Below are 18,624 nucleotides of genomic sequence, written 5' to 3' on the forward strand. Positions count from 1 at the left end.
AAGGCAGAGACTGCATTCCATGAGAAGGAGACCAGGTTGGATGGTGGAAGTAAGGGTATTCAAAGTGCTGGTATAGAGTAATATAGTAGTAATATGTCCATGATGTGGGGATAATGTTTGAGGAAAGCCAGGAGTACAAATTGCTGAGTATTAATCTCAAGAGTTTGGGATCAAAACCTCAGAATACTTTGGATAGGATTGAAAATAGAGTGTTGGCACGGCGCAGTGGCTCATGCCTGTAATCCCAGCAATTTGGGAGGCCGAGGCTGGCAGATCACCTGAGGTCAAGAGTTCGAGACCAGCCTGGCCAACATGGTGAAACCCCGTCTCTACTAAAATACAAAAAAAATTAGCTAGGCATGGTGGCAAGCGCCTGTACTCCCAGCTACTTGGGCGGCTGAGGTGGAAAATTGCTTGAACCCTGGAGGCAGAGGTTGCAGTGAGCCGAGATCACGCCACTGCAGTGACAGAGCGAGACTCTGTCTCAGGGAAAAAAAAAAAAAAAAGAAAGAAAACAGAGTGTCTTCTGCTTTAGAACCAGTAGACTTTAGGCTGTAGATGTCCAGCTGGTAGTATGGTTCTCAGATTTCTGGATCAATAGTGGTATCACAGGGCTGATGTCTCAGGTATCTTGTGGACCCAATGTTGCTTCCCTTGGGACCATTTTCTGATTCAGAGGTTCATCAAAATGGTCTTATGTGTCCTTTACTAGGTTAAGTGATTCACTTAATTTAAATGGAAGGGTATAACATCACTTGCATTATTGCATGTTTCTTAACACTGTGTGTGGACAGTTTATAAGGTGATTCATAATTGCTCCTTTATGTGCTATTGGGCATATGTTCATAAAAATAGATTGTAACACACATAAACTTTCTCGTGTAATTAAAAACCATGTTAACGTTTATTTTTTCTATTCAAGATTGCTAGACAAATATATAACATTTTAAGCTGATAATTTTGAAAATATTTATTAAGCAAGACTTTTAAACCATCTGTTTGTGCTGTATTAGATGTGTGCCCCTGGTTGCAAATAATTTGATAAGCAGGAAAATGCTTATTGAAGGGCAGATTGTGGAGTCAACTGAAGGTGGTAGAATGACAAGGCAAGGGAAGATCTGCCTCCCTTTAGCTTTGCTGGTAGAAATGGGGCTCTGCCTCCTACTGATTTTTGGAATTTATCTCCCAAATTGGAAGTGTGTTTGGATACTGAGAAATCACATATCTGCTATAGCTGCATCTGCTTAATGCTATGGATTTATGTGAGTATGAGGGTTTTTAAAAATATAAATGTAAAACATTTAATCAATTAATTTTATTATGATCATTCAGCCGTTGTTCTTAGAATGTGCTAATTACTCTAGAAATAGTGTTGAACTTTCATCTGTTCATTCATTTGAAAATATTTATACATAAGGCATGAATATGTTTCCGAAATGCTGAGATAAATAAAGGAAATCAGAAATGGATAATACCATCAAGGAGCTTACAGTCTAGTGAGGGAAACACAAGATAGGTCTGAAATTCACTATAACAAGTAGAATATGTTAAGGACCATAAGTGAGGTAAAAGGCACCAGGGCTTGGAGAGCTATGACTACCTTGAGCTGTGGTGATCAAGAGAGGCCTTGGCTGGACATGGGATTTGTCCATGAGTGTTAGGGGAAAGGGTGAGCCAGGCTTGGGAAGAAAATCATGAAAGGAAAAATTCCAGATAGGTTAGGCAGTGTTGATGGGGACCGCTAGTAATAGTAGCAACAGGAACAATACAACTAATATGCATGTATAACTTTACACTTTACAAAGAACTCCTGTGCACAGAAACACATATAATGTAGTGGTGAAAAGTGCATGGTCTAGAGTCAGAAAACTTTGGTTCTGATTCCTAGCTCTGCTGCTTACTAACGTTATGACCTTGGGCAAGTTATTGAATTTTGCCATTTCTTTTCTTTCATCTTCTGAAAAAAAAAATTGAGTTAGCAATAATACTGATTTCAGAGTTTCGAGGATCCTGAGCTTATATTGGAAATGGGGCTTGACACTTAGTGCCTTTCAATCATGCTAGCCAAATTATATATCTAGATCTTCACAATAAAATTAGAAGGTAGGAAATATTATTACCCTCATGTGAAGACAAAAACTGCTCAGAGGGGTTAAATTATTTATTCAAGGGTACATAGAAAACTATAGAGTTGGGACTTAAACTCTATAGCCCATTTTTCACTGCATGACACTTTCATTCGAATAACTGAAATTTAAGAACCATATAGGTTAAATTAATTAATTGATGTTATATGCAAGCAAAAGAAAGTTGCCATAGTTCATATTTTTGGAATTTCATTTAGATTTCTTGAGCTCAATAAAGATACAAAGTCCTAAAATGCTTATAGGAATAAATAAAAGTTACAGAATTAGCCAGTATAGCAGCTGATATGAATGTACATGAACAATTGCACTCATTTCATATCACAATATAATTTTCTCACTGAAGCAAAAATGAATTTTCTCCTTTGGTGGAGCTTCATCTCTGCCTTACTGTGGAGTATGACATGAATTTTTATATCTTTCAAAGCTCTGTTGAAGACAATATATTGAATAATGACATCTTTTGTTGCGAAAAATCCACTCTTTCCTTTTTATTTCTAATGGCCACATTCAGAACATTATTCTTAAACTTACTCTGAATTATTTGTACTCTCTCTAGTCTTTATTTTAGGAGTTAAAAAATTTTAGTGAAACCATGCACAATAAGGATAAAGGTGTCTCCAGCATGCTTGCACTAGAGTTAGATAGTGCTGGTGAAATATCTCATGCTGTTATTGGCTTCATGAAAACTAATAGCCCTGAGAAATTTAATTTAGAAAGCTGCACATTTTGAGTAATATATAGATTACTTGACACGTGGGTTATTATTCAATTGAGAGATTTTATATGAAAATGTTAAATGCTACTGGCAGTTGCTAAAGATTGTACTTTTTAATTATTCTATTTTTCACCTAATATCTCTTCTTCTTTTGTCATTGACATTTTAGATTACTGACAGAACATTCCATTAGCTTAAATGTGTATTATCCTTCCAAGTGATATAGGCACATAGTAGGCACTCAATAAACACTTGTTATATAAATGACCTCAATTTACCATGCTCACTATGTAGGTTACCACTGAAATTATTTTGGCTTCTACTTCTTTTTCAAGTATTCAAGAGATTTTACTGAGCTACTCAGCCTCAATGTGATTAATGAAATTTCTAAGCATGTTAAAATTGGTGCGTTTGAGTATCTTGGATCTGAAACGAAGGAGTTGTTGATTGAGTATGCTTATGTCTCTTCTGACTGAGGCCAGATGTAAAAAAATAGACTCTCTTAACATGGTTTAAAGTTTCTCATTGAAGATACTTTGAATTGAACATGCAGGCACATAATAATGTGTTTTATGTACTTAACCAAGTATTTATGTCCGTGTTTCAAGTTTTGAGTCTTCAGTTTTCATAAATAAGTGGATATGTACAACATTCTTCAGGTTTCTGCTTTGTTTATATGATGCAGTTCTTTATACATATATAAATATCCCAGTTTAATTGTTTCAGTGGGATTTCTCAAGTATCCATTTTGCTTTTGAAATGATTAGAGTCACGATCATATTTAAATGCATTTTAGATATCAATAATTTATGCCAGGATTTTGAAGATATTGCTGATTAAGTTAGATCTTTTGTTTTTGTATGAAAGATCTCAAAAACTACCTTTTGTATGTCTTTGATGATGAAGGTGTGAACTGTGACTAGGCAAACCAGTGACGAAGGCTTAGGGAACAGAAACCACATCATACCTCATTAAGTCATTGTTGTCATAGAGACAAAGCTATATTTACCCAGACCTTTTACAGTGTAAGTGGTCAGCAGAAACTGGAGAGATTTGCAGAGACACAGAGGAAAAGCAAAATTATATACTTTTGCCAACCATACTCTGATTACTCAACAAATTTTGGGAACTGCTGGTTTTGAAACTTCTTCCAGTGCTTGTGGCTAAAAGTTGGAAGATGGTTACCCATTAAAGGTGAATTTGTTTGGCGACAACAAAATCATTTGGAAGCAAATATATGGAATAAAATAAGTATAATTTTTTTCCTTTGATTTAAACCTATTTGGGACAAGTAAGTAATTAGTTACTTGTCTGGCTCTGACGGCAGTTCAAAAGTTCAAAGGCAGTTCCATTGACAGAATTACAGCATTGTTGGAATAAATATTGGTTGAATTTGCTGAATAGTCAGGTAACCTCCCTAGGTGACTGTTTTGAGGAACAGTGGTCTTTTGAATATTTAAGACCTGATATGCTTGTTTTAAAAACATGTAGTCCCACCAGGCCTAGCATGCCACCAGCAGGGGGTGCCAAACACAGAACTTAGATAGGTGCTAAAGAGACTTTGCAGTGGCCCTTGAGATAGCCGTTATGGGCCTAGAAGAAGCAGATATTTTAACAATGGTATTATAATTGCTTGTTGACCTTCCTCAGTTTTTTTAAGGGGGTTAGATTTTGGAAGTTGGAGACCATGGTTTGGAGAGGGTATTCATGGAGGTCACAACTGTCTAAGCCATCTCAACCAGTTGCATCATTGTGGATGTATAACAGACTTGCACTGTTATGTTACCAATTTTTCCATCGGTTTCCTTATTTGAAGAGTCTACTTTTCAAACAAAGCTCTGGTTACAACAATCAGAAAAGCACCCAAGTTGGTTTAGAAAGTTGGGGTGAGAAGAAAATAGCGCTTATTCTGAAGAAAAAGAAATAAAGCTTTGCTAGGCCTCATTGGGATTACAGCTAAAGGACTCCACTGAGGTAAATGCTTTCCTGGCCTCTTGTCTCTACCCTTCCCTATATAGCCACATTTTTGTAAAGATGGAGTCTCACTTTGTTGCCCAGGCTGGTCTCAAACTCCTGACTTCAAATAATCCTCCCACCTGGGCCTCCCAAAGTGCTGAGATTACAGGCGTGAGCCACTGTGCCAGCTGTTGTTGTTGTTGTTTAAGGTGATGAAAATGTTCTAAAGTTGATTGAGGTGATGATTGCACAACTCTACGAATGTAACTGAATTGTACACTTCACATGGGTGAATTCTATGTACGTGAATTATGTCTTGATAAAGTTATGTGTGTTTTTTTTTAGTCATTGTCTTTAAGTGACGAATGTTAGTGATATGCATGTAGTGCTAGTGATCCCCTACCCAGCCCTGGTGGTCTTTCCACTGGTTGGCACCTCTCCCTGGAACGCTGTGCCTCCCAGTGTTTGCACACAAGTTACTTTCTCACTAAAGTCTAAAATTGCAAACCCACCTCTGGCTGGCACTTCTTAGCCTGCTTTACTTTTCCTTTTCACCATAGTATGTATCACCTCCTAAGATAATATACAGTTTACTTGTTTATTGTGTTTATTGTTTATTTTCACACACACACGCACACACACACACACACACACCCCAAGGCATAATGTAACCTCCATGAAAACAAGGATGATTGTTTTGCTCACTGATGTATCACAAAGGCTTGGAACAGATGCCTGGCATATAGTAGGTGCCCAATTATATAAAACATCTACTTCTAAAATTAACTTCTATCCAAACCATTTACTCCATACTTACATTGTTGCCTGAAATACTTTAAGGAATAAAATTAAAATCATTACTGATTACCAGATATGAAACCCAGCATTCTTCTCTAGGTCTGAAAAGCTTTATGTTAGTAGAAATAAAGTTAAGGAAGGCATTTTTTCATCATTTATCATTTACTCAGTAAATATTTATAAAGCATTTGCAATGCGTCTGCCCTCAGAGGCAGCGTGGACCAGCAGGAAGAGCACTAGTGAGTCCTGAGATCTGGATTCAGACTTCAGTTCAGTCATGAACCGGCTGCATACTTTTGGCAGATACATATTTCCTAAGACCTTGGCTGCCCTATTTATAAAATTAGTGGTTATACTAGCTCTAACATTTTGTTATCCTACTACAGGTATTTGATTACTTCTAACTTTGATGTGTAAAAATTATTTTAAAAGCATGTCATTCTATAACTTGATTAGTTTACTATTTGACACTAAAGTACTTAAGATCTTATTTGCCTCTTCCCACACCAATACACACACACACGCACGCGCACACAGACACACGCACACACACACACACACACACACACACATATGCATGCATGGCATGTGCATATTTCAAAGATGCATAGTGCTTAAGAGCAGAGTTTGGCCCTACTCTGTAAATGTGTTCAGAAAACAATATAACACAGATACTGAAGGCAGCTTGTTTTTAACTTGTAGCTAAACATGACATTCAAATGTTAATTGGATGAATAAATCTTGTTCATTTTACAGACATGGAAATGTCAATGGAATAAGACTATTTATCACAAGATAATGGTCTCCTGCCGCCAGATAAATGCCAAGATGAAGATACTTATTGAAAATGTATCAAAATATTCTATTGCTATTTATTGAAAATAAAGGTTGAGGAAAAGTTCAACTTTTTAGGTCAAACATGAGAAATGCCCTGCTTATGATATTCGTATGGTACTATATCAAAGATGATATGCACGGTATAGCAACATGGGAAAATTCTAAGAAATAACAGTCTAGAAATGAGTCTTTTAGGTTTGAGAATTACTGGAATAATTGTGTGAGGGCTGGGAGGAGATTCCTAATATTTATTGAGCTCTTATTGTGTGCCTAACACAGTCCTGGGTGCATTCACTAATGTAAGCCTCAAAAGAACAATACCCAGAAAGGATCATTATTCTCATTTTGCAGGTAAAGTTAAAAGCAAAATAATTTGCACTCACATGGAGAGTAAGTGCCAACACCAGGATTTGAAACTTAGTCCAGATTCCAAATCTAGTGCTTTTCCCCCCAACATCATACATTTCTACTTATACTTGAAAGTCTTAATACAGTGATTTTTGGAGCTCTTGAGTAGATTATGTTCCTTATGCTTTGTTGCCCTTGATGACCAAATACTTCTTTGGTCTAAATATTCAGTATATTGCTATGTGAAATATCTTTAAGTGATATCATCCATTAGCCCAAAAGAGCACTCCCATAAGTCTTGAGGGCCTTATAGCTCTGAATGGATCAAGTTATATTGGATTCTAGCATTAAGACACCTTCTTTCCAGTAGTGTATGCTTTGAAATCTTTAGGTGACTTCTTCTTTCTGCTTTCTTTTCGGAACTTAGATACCTATTTTTCCACTTTACTTAACCTTGTATATAATGTGAGTGCCATAGTGGTCTTTGTAAAATACATTGTTTGGGTGGATACAGAGGGATAATTGAAACAACTTGAAGAAAAAGAGCATTATTGTTCAATAAAGCTTTTACTGCCCTCTTCATGTCAACCCTGTTCTCTTGTCCCTTCCCACCCCAAGAGTCCCTTTCTCCACCTGCCATAGAAACCAAGTGTTAATATCTCTCTTCCTTGGACCATCAGTGAGCTTCAGTCTTCTTCAGGCAGAGACCACTCTACTGTAATATACTTGTCATAGTTTCCTCAGTAGATGATAGGCTCCTTGTTAGGAGAAATTGCATGTTTTTCTTCTCTCTATTCTCCATGGTACCTGATGGAGCGATTTGGACATTACAGATACTCCATGAGAATGTGAAAGATGCATATGTATAGCTTCTTTGTTTTAAGGACTAGAGGAAGTATGAAGGATTCAGAGTATTCATGGTGCACCTTTATGAATATGGGAGTCTGTTGGTTCCTTTGCCTGTGCTTGCATCTGTCAGTTCTCTCTAAAACACATTTGGATTTTATTTATTTTGTAAAATTCCTAGAGGCAATGAATGAGCAGATAATTTAAATGCTAGATGGATACAAAGCTGAGAAGCTTGAATGTTTAAATTTCCCTCAGGAAGAAAATAGTAATTCATATAGCACTCTCTTGATATATAAATAGCATGGGCACTGAAGATCTTTCTAAAAGTCATGATATTCTTCCAGGAGTTTTAGATTGACACCAAGCACCATTGTGTCACATGAATTACTAACTCAGTCTTTACCATGCACTTTCACAGATGGGAGACCTTTAACTCTGAAGGACATATGGGAAGGAGTTCATGAGTGCTATAAGACGCGACTGCTACAGGGACCATGGGACACTATTACACAACAGGTCGGAGAGTATTGTCATTTTATTGTATGCATGTTATTGTATTCTTTCCCTCTGCTCATCTTTGCTTCTAGTTCCCTCTCCAACTCTTTTCCCTATTTCACTCGTCTATATCTTTACATATTTCACCTCAAAGACAGTTGCCTTAAAAAAAACCTTCCCAGACCCAGTCTTGGTTTAGCCACTCTATTATAAGCTCTCAGAGTGCCCTATAATTATCCTTTAGAATGCTTATTCGAATTTTAAATTACATATTAGGATGATTTAAAAAAATTGATGTCTGTCTTTTCCACTATACAGATACTCCTTGACTTACAATGGGGATACATCCTGATAAACCCATCGTAAGTTGAAAATATCTTAAGTAGAAAATGCATTTAATACACCTAATCTACGAAACATCAAAGCTTAGCCTAACCTACCTTAAATGTGCTTGGGACACTTACATTAGCCTACAGTTGGACAAAATCATCTAACACAAAGCCTATTTTATCATAAAATATTGAATAGCTTCATGCAATTTATTGAATACTTGATTGAAAGTGAAAAACAGAATGGTTGTATAGGTATCAAAATATGGTTTCTCTTGAATATGTATCACTTTTGCACCATGATAAAGTCTAAAAATTGTTAAGCTGGACCATCCTAAGTCTGGGACTGTCTGTACTGTGAGCTCTCATATAGGCAGACCATGTCTCTTTTATTCTTCATTGTACATGCAGCACCAGCACAGTACTTATCATGTAGTATGTGCTCAATAAAAATGTATTAAGCAAATGAAAATAGAAACTAAGTTGGCTTATATATTAAGAAATAGATGATTTGGCTTATATAATCTACACTGTTTTACAGTTTTACTCATAAATACATTTGCAAAAGGAAGAGCTTTTGATTAATAATATGGTTGTAATAGTGATTTGCAAAAGTAGAGAAAATAGATCTGCAAAAGTAGATATAAAAAGTAGATTTGCAAAAGTAAAGAAAATGGATCTGTCAATCATATAAGTCATTACTGCCTTGCTAAAATCAGTAGTTATTTTGGAAATTTAAAAGTACTCATCACCTTGCAACCAATCATGATCTCCTTAAAAATAATTTTTACTTATATCAAAAATATTATTTTTTCCAAGCTTCTGTTCAGCTTAATGAAAGCTTCCTTTAAAAATGACTTTATCAGTTATTAGAATTTTTATGCCCTCTTATGTGTTTGATCATAATGACAGTTTACCTCCCAATCGACATAAGAATCCTTAGCATCTTGTAGGTGGTTCTTTAACAATGACCATTTTCTAGGTTTTAACTGAGGACAAAACTAGCTTTAGGTATTTGTATCTTTCACACTACCCCTCAGATTAATCTTTTCTCTTCCCACTGTCACCCTCCTAGATCAAGCCCTCTGACCTCATGTGGAACAATTAGTAAAGCCTCTTATCTGTGGTCTTCTGCTCCTTTCCTCTCTGCCCCTTACCTGTAGTCATATCTTTTTAACCACCGCTGTGCTTACTTACCTGTGCTCAAACCTGCAATAGTTCTCCGAGGGCCTATGGGATGTGGTCTAAATGCTTTGCCTGGGCATCAGAGGTTGCCACTCCCTGGTTCCAACCTGCTCTTCTAGGTTTATCTTCTACTCCTCCGCTCTACACAGCTCTTGCCAAATATGGTTATTCATCTCTCTATACTCCTCTTGTGCAGTTTGTTCTTGGGATCTTTTCTAGATCTAATGCCTTCCCTCATTTTTCTGTATGCATTACCTGTTACTATCTGTCCTCTCATACATTCCCTTCTCTGAAACCACTTCAACTCAGAAAAATTGCCCCTATGAAATCCAAATCTGTATACCAGGCATTGGTGGTGCTATGAAGAAGGATAATGTGAAATATGAGAAAACCAACCCTAAAGATTTGGCAAAAACATTTTATTTTATACAAACTATTTTGGATTAACCTTTAAATATGTCAAGATGAGTCCTAAGAGTTCCAACTTCTAGTGTCTTGTCAATGGCCACAAACTGTACAAAAATTTGTATTGTAGAGTCCTTATCCACAAGACCCAGAAAATGTTTGGTTGTAGGAGTCAAGATAGATGGCAAAAGTTAGAGGAAAAAAATATTCAAAAATATATGTGTATTTAACTTTACACCCATTTATCAACTCTTTCTCAATTCCATTATACTCTTGAATCTGGTTCTTACCATTTTCCTTTTCTGTCTCTAGCAGATAATTAATCTCCTTAATGCAGGCCTGTATATAGCACAATTTCTAGTGGTCTATGATATTTTATATTTTAATTCCACATGTCTTGGTTCTGACCCATGACATAAGAAGAAGATTTTGATACAATGTTGCCATAGATTTCTTTTTATTGATAGAACTCTTACATTGTTAAACTCACCACTGAACCAATCCGTATATAGATTGTTTTTAATAGAATTGACTAATGTCTTTCATTTTATAGTTATTTCACTGTCACACAGCCTATTAGTGTACCATCTTTTTCCTCCCTATCATAGTATGGTATTACAGATCAAATCCTATCACAACAAGCATTACTCTTTCTAATACCAAGGCTGGGGCTCACTTAATAGGAGGGATATTTGATATAACCACACTACAACACAACTATAAAACTTAGGTGGTCCTTTGGAATTGATCTTATTGGGATTTGATCTGTGAACAGATATCCTACTTCTAATAACAATGTTTATTTAAGCTTTAAAATTGCTCATCACAGTGCATGTCGAGGCATTACAGACCAAGTAGGGGAAACTCATTTGTAGCCTTTGCACTACTTGGCATTTGAAAATCATCATGAATATTTCCTTTGGAGATCTTGGCTTTTAATCCCAGATTGGTTAATGGGTTGGTATTTATATCCTCTTCTTTGCTTGAGATCTTTGGGAGAATGGGTCTTCATTTTTTAGTACCACATACAAAGAAAAAACAAGGTATCCTCAGTGAGATGGAGGGGGAGAAGATGATACAGCACCAGGGAAGAATGGGCTGATAGAATATTGGTGGTGTTGAATAGTAGGCACTGTTTTGCAGAATTATACTAAGGAATCATTAGATTGCGGACTGAACATGATAATAATATGCTGTCCTCCAGAGTGGCTTAAAAACAAAAGCAGCCTTTGCGTAATATAAAATGCATTTCACTTCATTTTCAGGCCTGATTGTGCTCATATAGTTTGTTGGTCTTCATCTTTAGTAATCACACTTCTGTTCTTTCAGCATTTGTCTTGATGATAAGGACCTATTCATGTCAGATGTAAACCCCCTCTTTTGAAGATAAGCCACTCATAAATTTCATACATTTGATTATGGTGATTACTTACTTGCTTTTGTCCAACATTACAGACTACCTATTATATCAACCCTGTAGCCTAATAAAAAAACTTCTGAAAGAAAGTTAACAGATACTTAGGTTGGATCTGCCTTAATTGTTATAGTGAGTGTTACAATAATGATCACTGGAAGGTGTTGGCTCTATGTTTTAAGAAAGGAATTCCTGTGATCTTGGCATGGCCTAAATTCACAAAATAAAAATGGGTACCTTCAATTTCACTTTAAGGTATGTGTGTTTATGTGCAGGGGTGTATAGTGGTCAGATAAGTAATTTTTTCTTACTGGATTCTTTTTTTGAACTTTATATTATGGAAAATTTTAAACACATACAAAAGTAGAGATAATTGTGTAATGTGCTTATTAGATGAAGAGTTTGTTTTTTTCCATGTCTCATACAGTTAGGAACTTTTTTGAAGCAATTCCTAGCATCATTTTATTTCATCCCTACATATTTAAGTAAGTATTTTTAAAAGATAAGAGTTCTACATGAATGTTCATATCAGTTTTATTTATAATAGCTCAAAATGGAAAAAAACCCAGGTGTCTTCAGTGGATAGATGGTTAAACAGAGAGTAGCATACCATTACCATGGAATACTACTCAGCAATAAAAAGGGACCAATTATTGATATACTCAGCAACCTGGATGAATCTTCAGAGAATTATGCTGAGTGCAAAAAGGCAATCCCAGAAGTTGCAGAGTGTTTGATTCCATTTCTATAACATTTTTGAAATGACAAAATCATGGACTGAAGAACAGATTTGTGGTTGCCAGGTGATAGGGAGTGTGAATGGGAGGGAAATGGCTGTGGCTATTAAAGGCAATATGAGGGAACCTTATGGCAGTGGAAATGTTCTGGATCTTCACTGAATCAGCATCAGTATCTTGTTTGTGATATTGTACTATAGTCTTTCAAGATGTTACCATTGGGGGAAACTGGATAAAGGATATAAGATATCCTTTTGTATCATTTTTTAAAATTTTTATGTTTAAAGTAGAGATGGGGGTCTTACTGTGTTCCCCAGGCTGGTCTTGAACTTCTGGCCTCAAGTGATCCTCCTGCCTTGGCCTTTCAAAGTGATGAGATTACGGGCATGAATCACTGCACCTGACCTCTTTGTAGAATTTCTTACAACTAAACATGAATCTACAATTATCTCAAAATAAAATATTTAATTAAAAAAGGTAAGGACTCAAAAAAAAACATAACCACAATTCTATTATCACAAATAAAATTATTAATAATTTCTTAATATCATTAAATAAGCAATTAATGTTTAAATTTCCCAAGTTCTTTTTTTATAGTTTGTTTATATCAGGATCCAAAATAAGGTTTACACATTAAAATAGTTAACATATCTTAAGACTTTTGGAATCTTACAGATTCTCATTCCTCCATCTCTTTTTTTTCCTGGTAATTTTTTGTTGAAGAAACAGGTTGTTTGTTCTGTAGTGTTTTGCCGTCTTGATTTTTTTTTTTCTAATTGTATTTCTGTGGTGTTTAGTATGTTCCTCCCTGTATTTTTTTATAAACAGATAGTTAGATCTTGAGGCTTGATCAAATTCAGGCTCGATTTTTTGGCAAGAATACTTCATGGTTGTTTCTGAGTATGCCATCAGGGGGACATTATGTCTGGTTATCCCTCTTTTTTGTGATGTTAGCAGCCATCAATGATTATTGCCTAGACCCATTAATTCATTAGTGGTTGCAAGATGGTGATGTTCTAATTCTATCATTCATTATTTATTAGTTGGACTACTTCTATAATGACAAAGTTTCTCTCTCCATCTTACTTACCTGAGGTATGCTTTGATTAGGAAGGGCAGGATAAATGCTTGATTCTATCGCTTTGTGAGCTAGCTTTCAAGATAATGAGTTGGTTCTCTAGTATCCTCCAAAGGTAACCAAGAACCTTAAAAAATATGTCTTTATGGATTCATAAATGTTTTGTATGTGTCCGTTCATAGTAGTGGTTATCTTTATTGATGTGCAGTTTACCTCATCTTTAGCCAGTGGAAGTCTGGCCAAAGACATTGGCTCCTGAGTCATTTTGATACAACCCATGTGGCTTTGATGGCTTCCTTGTTTAGTGGTATGACAAGTGGTTGCACATGCATGTTGTGCGATTCCTGCCCAGACTTGTTGGAGTCAGCCAAGGAGAACTGGTTCCTTTGGGAAATGGTAGTGCCTTTGTCTGGGTGTTGGAGCCAGAGAGAGTGGATTTGACTCTGTATGCCACCACTTACTAGCTGCATGATCTTGGTTAAATTACAAAGATTCTGTGTCTTAGTTTGATTTTCCATTAGAGGTAACAGTAGCATCTACACAGAGCGAATGGGAAGACTAAATGAATCAATATATATAAAATACGTTGTACATTGCCTAGCACATAATAGGTAGTAAATGTATTATGTAATTATTATAATCATAATCATTATTACTTTTTCCAGGTAAATATAGTTATTTCAGTGATTTTCTCAGCCATTGAAGATTAAGCTATGCCAAATTTAGGATCCCCCCCTTCCCACCCTGGAATTGATACTAAACTTCTGGACCCTAACTAATAATATCTACCCCAGGGGCTCTGTTTCAGGTCTGTGCTGCCTCTTTCTCCTCCTCTCTCTCACCCTCGCTGTCTCTCTCATCAAACCTTTGCTTTCTAGGACCACATCCTGCCTTTTGTGGGCCTTAGACACATTTACCTTCACGGACTCCTTTCTCCATAAAAAGGTATTAAAATTATATTTTATAGCTGCATTATTAGAGAGATGACTGTATTCATACTATATATTAAAATACTTTCTTTGACCTACAAGTTTATTATTTAATTTTTTAAAAAGCAATTAAAATATTTTCACGGATTCCTAAAGGTGTTGTAGACCCCAGGCACTATGCCTACTCTGTCTAATGAATAAGTCAGCCCTGCTACACCTCACTCTTTTCTGCTGCCGCAACAGGGCTGCAGAAACATCAGGTGGCTGTCTGCAGTCCTTCTATGCTCAGAAAAGTCTGGCTGCCCCTCCTGTTTTACAGCTGCCTAAATATAATGATGATGATGGAAGGGACTTTTCTTCATGAAACCTACCGTGTACTAGAACCATATCCTCTCTATTCTCAAATTTCCAAACCCCAAGAGATTCTATTGTGTTGTGTCATTTTGTATGCATGTATATGCACACACATGAGCACATGCACATACACATGCCCCTCTTTGGAAATGGCCTTTTCAAAATTGCCTCTCTCCAAGCCCCTGCTTTCCTTCCCAGCTCTGAGGAGAGAGAGTTGTATATGAAACTCAATCTGTATCTTATCTCCTTTTAAATATATTCTTTCTAACACTTGAACTATGTGCTTAAATTTGGAAACCAAAACTTTGGAGGTTCTTTATTTTCTGATTCCATATGTCTGGGAAAGGAAAGTACAAGTGAATGAATGGGGTTGGATGGATAAAAGTGGGAAGAAACTCGTGGATTATTTTCCTCATTTGATCCTACCATGCAAGTATTTAATGCTACATAAGAGTAAGTTTAAATGTTTGTACAGAGTGGAATAGGAGAAGCCTGTGCAGCACACATTTTGCATGTCCCAAATACCACTGAGTTCCTTTTGAAGACTTTGGAATGCCTAAAACATGCAAAAACATGACAATTAATTTTAGTGGGTTTCATTATGTTTCCATGATAAATTTCTCAGGGTAAAAAAAATGAAAATAAAAACACAACAAAAAAAACATACTCCTTTGGTGAATAGATTGCTTTTGACTCTCAGTGATGCAGGAAGTCACTGGTTAAGGATTCTTAAATAATGAAGCTTGATATGTTGCCTGGTGATTTATAATGATGGCTGATAAACTGATGATTTAATTGTGCTTCCTCTAGTAATAATCTTAAGTGCTCAAGTGAAGTTCCAGTGATTGGCTTTCTTCTAAACTCAGTCTCCCTGGAGTCTTTAGGCATCTCTTTTACGGAACATCTGATAACTGACTTTTAACTGTTTCTATTTTAAATAATACAAATCAATTAAAACACACAGCTGTTTAACAAAACTTCTCAGTGTTGGTATAGGTCTCGGTGGGTATTTCCTGATGGTTGATAATGACATCAATTTAGTGCACCTGGTAGTATCTGTGTGAACTGGAAGTGGTTTAATTCTTAAATGACGAGAAAATTAAAAGCCTTTATGGATTGCTGCTGCTGCTTCAGAATCACTGCCAGTTTCCTTTGCAGGCCTCTTTCATGGTGGAGCTTTATTTAAATGGGACTACAGATATCATGTGATTGTTTTCTCTGTAATTTGCTGCTAATTTATTGAATCTGAGTTTCTAGGTATTAGCTGTGGGTATTAATAAGTCATTTAGGAGGCAGGTTTATGGCAGCACAGTAAATGTATCTACCTTGCAGGCTTTTTGTAGAAACCTTCCTATGTTTTAGCAGTATTCAGTGATTCTGCCACACTTTATTGTCTCAGGAATGTGAGATATACTCTCTTTGTTATATCCTTACTTTGGTATCTTAGAGTAATAATGACAATTCTGTTTGTCTCTGTCTCTACTAGCAATTATTTTTAGATTATCAGTCTCTACATGCATTGTGACTTTCAATGTTTATTAAATGTTGATGCTATGGGTACCATACATGGTCAGGATACTTTCCATATTCATTTTTTTTTTTTTTTCAGACAGAGTCTTGCTCTGTCACCCAGGCTGGAGTGCGGTGACATGATCTCGGCTCACTGCAACCCTCACCTCCTGGGTCAAGTGATTCTTGTGCCTCAGCTTCCCAAGTAGCTGTGATTATAGTCATGCGCCACCATGCGTGTATTTTTAGTAGAGAAAAGGTTTCTCCCCATTAGCCTGGCTGGTCTTGAATTCTTGACCTCGAGTGATCCGCCAGCCTTGGCCTCCCAAAGTGCTGGGATTACAGGCGTGAGCCACCGCGCCCAGCCAATATTCGTTTTTTTATCCATTCGAAAATGTTTACTGTCATTCATACTCCATTGTGCTTTTCCTGTTTGGGGAAACAAAAGCACATTTTAATGAATTCTGTTTGTTCCTTAGACTTTCCCTACATTAAGAAATATATGAAGAATGGCCAGGCATGGTGGCTCATACCTGCAATCACAACTACTCAGGAGGCCGAGGTAGGAGGATTGCTTGAGCCTAGGAGTTTGAGGCTAGCCTGGGTAACATAACAAGACCCCATCTCTTAAAAAAAAAAAAAAAAAAAAAAGATTATTTGGGTGTAACTGATTTTTACCAGAAGTGTCCAGAAATCTCACCTTTAAAAAAAAGGCATATGGGCCAGGCATGGTGGCTTACACCTGTAATTGTAATCCCAGCACTTTGGGAGGCCAAGGCAGGTAGATCACTTGAGGTCAGGAGTTTGAGACCAGCCTGGCCAACATGGGGAAACCCTGTCTCTACTAAAAATACAAAAATTAGCCAGATATGGTGGCGGGCGCCTGTAATCTCAGCTACTCAGGAGGGTGAGGCAGGAGAATCACTTGAACCGTCGGGAAGCAGAGGTTGCAGTGAGCAGAGATCATGCCACTATACTCCAGCCTGGCAGCCTGGCAGCCTGGGCAACAGAGTGAGACTGTCTTAAAAAAAAAAAAAAAAAAAAAAAGGCATATGAAACTTCTTTCTCACTATCTTTCACTAAGTAATTTATTTTCTTTCTTTTTTTTTGAAACTGTGTTTCGCTCTTGTTGCCCAGGCTGGAGTGCAGTGGCGCGATCTCTGCTCACTGCAACCTCTGCTTCCCGGGGGTTCAAGTGATTCTCCTGCCTCAGCCTCCCAAGTAGCTGAGATCGCAGGCGCCCGTCACCACGCCTGGCTAATTTTTGTATTTTCAGTAGAGACGGGGTTTCACCATGTTGATCAGGCTGGTTTCGAACTCCTGACCTCAGGTGATCCACCCACCTCGGCCCCCCAAAGTGCTGGGATTACAGGCATGAGCCACCACACCTGGCCAGTGACTTATTTTTCTTAAAACTTTTTTGGCTTTACACCTTGGAGTGTTTGTGGAAAGTCCTAAATGCATATTGAATGCTATTTAGGCATTGGTATAACAGTGCTTTCTCATCCAGCTTTTACTTTCTAAAATTTTCTGACCATTAACCTCTCATTAAGTGTTTAATCTAAATAAAATGGGAGTTGATTTATTGTTGGATTCCTGTTGTATTGATTTCTAAGATGTTTTATCCCATTTTAATGGGAGCTTAATATATATAGCTAAACAGGATATATTTCTTATAAATAACCAGGATGCTGGATTTCGGTCTTATTACCTCTTTAAGTTGAAGTTTATTTCACTACATAATAAAAACAAGAGGCTGGTTAATGTTCTTTGTTATGTGTACATCTGTTGAGCAGAATATTGCTTAGCTTTTTACCATCAAAGTTACACTTTTGACTCAGCATGTGCTTTGAATGTATACAAAGGCCTTCTTTTAAAGAATCTCCCAGCATTTCATTGATCCCTGGAATTACTATTTCTTAAAAAGGAACAGCTTATCAATACAAAAATAAAATACCATTTAAAATATTGAATGATTAATTTTAATATTATTCATCTTAGCACATTTCATTTTGATAATTACCTACCATCAATTATTAATTTTTAATAAACATCTTAGTCCCCAAACTTCAAGTCTGAGGAATATTTATATTCTTATTTCCAGTTTTTGAGAAAGAGGTTAATGGCAGGTACACAGTAAAGCAATAGCTTGGAGCAGGTGGAGAGGCCCGGGGGCTGGGGATGAGGACCAGAGGCAGGCACAGGACCTGGAGGGGAAATGGAACACAGGCTCTGCTGCTACACTTACCCGCGTATGTTTTGAGTCCTTAGTAAGGAGTATATGCTACCTCAGAAAGATGCTATTTGTTTTATCTTATTTTTTTGTACAATAGTTCCTGTATACACATAATTCCACCATGCAGTTATTGCACATTATTTTCTTCCCATTTTCTACTCCCTTCAGCTTCTCTTCTTACTTGTCATTCTCTCTGGTTCTCTCCCATGTCAGCTGCAAAATTCTCCATATTACACTTGCAGCCTGTATTTTTTAGTTAAAAAGTTGGTCAATAAATAGAGATAATACCAGAATATATAAAGT

The 18,624-nt window shown here is 36.7% G+C and overlaps 1 protein-coding gene across 11 annotated transcripts in view; it reads left to right on the forward strand.

Annotated features, from left to right (window-relative positions):
- The window catches only part of ATG10 (autophagy related 10), a 293,531-nt gene that overhangs the window by 208,670 nt on the left and 66,237 nt on the right, over positions 1-18,624 (forward strand). For all 11 annotated transcript variants that reach the window (XM_054488329.2, XM_054488323.2, XM_054488326.2 and 8 more), the window contains one exon: positions 8,069-8,166. In XM_054488329.2, the coding sequence (XP_054344304.1) occupies positions 8,069-8,166 (98 nt within the window). The remainder of the gene's footprint in view (positions 1-8,068; positions 8,167-18,624) is intronic.

Source organism: Pongo pygmaeus, chromosome 4, assembly GCF_028885625.2.
Source record: "Pongo pygmaeus isolate AG05252 chromosome 4, NHGRI_mPonPyg2-v2.0_pri, whole genome shotgun sequence".
Classification (NCBI taxonomy): domain Eukaryota; kingdom Metazoa; phylum Chordata; class Mammalia; order Primates; family Hominidae; genus Pongo; species Pongo pygmaeus.